This window comes from Cystoisospora suis (assembly GCF_002600585.1).
Source record: "Cystoisospora suis strain Wien I chromosome Unknown contig_1722, whole genome shotgun sequence".
In the NCBI taxonomy this organism is placed as follows: domain Eukaryota; phylum Apicomplexa; class Conoidasida; order Eucoccidiorida; family Sarcocystidae; genus Cystoisospora; species Cystoisospora suis.
In genome coordinates this window covers 1-2,348 of record NW_027154522.1, presented here as the reverse complement: position 1 = coordinate 2,348, position 2,348 = coordinate 1, and the positions used below count along the sequence as shown (strand labels likewise).

The following is a 2,348-nucleotide window of genomic DNA, read 5'->3' as shown; positions in this document are numbered from 1 at the left end:
ATCAAGTTGAATTCGGGGTGTACATACACTCAGGGGGGGAAAGAAAGACTCGAAATAGATGACGGAACTTCTTCTTGCTGTTACGCCAATAGCTTCGAGGAGAAACTGGAGATAGAGAGAAGAAACAGACACTGCGAAGAAATCTTGTAGTCTTTCTTTCGATTTGAGAAGATCTTTATTTCAGTGGAATGCTACTTTACGTAACGAGCCCAGACTTCCCTCACGTCGCCTTTCTCGCGTAAGCAGGAGGACAGTTGTCTGAGGCGTGACTCGCTTCGGAAATGAGGTGTACATACACCGAAACAAAGGAAAAGATAGTGAGCTGCACATCGCATGACGGGTTAAGCAACGAGGTGAAAGAGGATAAAGACGTGAGAGGAGGCTTCTTTCTGAAGGAGACATGGGACTATAGCAGCTTGATCTCAAGAAAGATAAAGAAAGAATGATAGGAATGTGAGTGTATGTCTATAGGAAAATGATCTTGATAGAGGTCACCTCTCTTTCTGTTTCTTCTTGTGTTCCCCCACTCCTCTTCTGTGTAAAGAAGAAAACCTGCGAAGAGGATCTAGATAGAAATCCTCTTCACTCTCCTCCGCCGAAAAGGAAAACTTCCACCTAGAAACGGAGAACATTCTGCATGCGGGCCTTGTGTCTCTCTGTCTGTCTCTTTCCCTTTCTCTATCCTTGTCTCTCTCTCTGTCTGTCTGTTGTCGTGTGTTCCTTTCTCTGTCTATCTCTTTGTAAAGCAATAGGGGGTATCAAGTAGTTCGAGGCTAAGAAAACACGTGAGCGCTCTCTTCAGAAGCACTCCGAGAATAGCAAGAGGAGGGGAGAATTCACCCCTCTCTCTCTCTCTCTCTTCTTCTTCTTCTTCATTCATTCCTTCCATCTCTCTCTCTCTGTCTGTCGAAAAGACGTTTCTCTCTTATTGAAGGTTTGGTCTGTTGAGGCGGCGTCACCAAGAGAGGAGAGGAATGAAGAAGAGCTAGACAAGACACATGAAGTAAACCATCCATAGACGAATAAATAGACAATCTCTCTCATCTTCTCACTAAAACATCTACAACGCTATCGAAATCTTCACCCCGATCCCTTCTTTCCTGTCTTCTTCTTGTTCTTCTCCTCCTTCTTTAGCTGCACTCTTCTTCACCCTGTCACCTCTCTTCTTCCTCCTTCTTTTTCTCTTTCTCTCTCTTCTTTTTCCTGCAAGAAGTTGTGAAGAAGAGAGAGGCTAGCATGGCGACAGATGCCTATGGAAGACATCTTCAACGTTTCTCCCATGTACCTCTTCCTTTAGATCTATCTTCTCACCTGTCTCTTCTCCCTCCCTTCTTTCACGTCTGAGTGAGAGAGAGGAGAGAAGAAACAACTTCTTCTTCTTCTTCTGGACTGTCGACAAGAGTCAAGAGGAGGTCGTCGTTTCTGCTGCAGACATCAATCAAGGCCTCTTTATCGCTTTCGTGAAGAAAAGAATCTCCTGAATAAGATAGGCCGATATGGAGGAACAAGAGCCGGCTGAAGTGGATAAGTTTCAAGGAGAGGAAAGGGGGGTGTTTCGTCATCCCCTCGATCCGTGTTCGCCGCTCGAGGCTCTTCGATTACTGTAAGAGAACTTCTGAAATAAAGACGAAGAAGAAGAAAAGAGAAAGAAAAGAACACACGTCAAACGACGAGAACATCTAAAGGGAAGAGAGATATATGTATCTCCATGGAAAGAGAAAGGAGGGTGAGTTGAACGAGAAAAGACATGTGTCCTTTGATGGCTTTGGAGCTCTCGTCAGGTGTATAGACACCCCACGTGTGAGACCTACATATGCTGAAGAAAAGCAGACACGGGATTCTTCACGTCCCTCACTTCATTCCTTTCTACTTGCGTCTTCACTTCTTACGCGAATAGAGCTCAACCCTATGAAACAAATCATGAGACCGCGGGGCATCTCTTCTTTCCTGTCGACTTCTCTCACTTCAGACGACTTAACCTTCAGACAGCCTCACGTCTAATACATAGAAAGAGAGAGAGAACAAACATATATATATATACAGAGAGAGAGATTTTCAGATCCACGTGACGTAGAGGCATGTCGTATCGAGTGGATGTATAAGGCTCAATATGCCATGCCCCCTCTACATCACGTAGATCTCAAAGTCTCTCTCTCTCTCTGTATATATACATTTCTTCTCTCTCTCTTTCTATGTATATGTATCTGTCTACATCTATCTATATATATATATATTTAGATATGTCTTACACGAGAGTCTTGAAGGGAGAAGAAGTTGAGGGGCGCCAGGCTTCAATGGTCTGTAAAGAAAAGATGCGAAAGACAGCAGAGAGACAGACAGAGAGAGAC

General features: G+C 44.2%; 1 protein-coding gene across 1 annotated transcript; it reads right to left on the bottom strand.

Annotated features, from left to right (window-relative positions):
• Positions 1-768: 768 nt before the first annotated feature.
• On the bottom strand, positions 769-2,341 carry CSUI_003810 (uncharacterized protein; the record flags this gene model as incomplete). Its single annotated transcript, XM_068064005.1, has 2 exons — positions 769-1,615; positions 2,250-2,341. Coding segments are annotated over 2 exons (258 nt in total), but the record flags the coding sequence as incomplete, so codon positions are not given.
• Between the last annotated feature and the right edge of the window lie 7 nt (positions 2,342-2,348).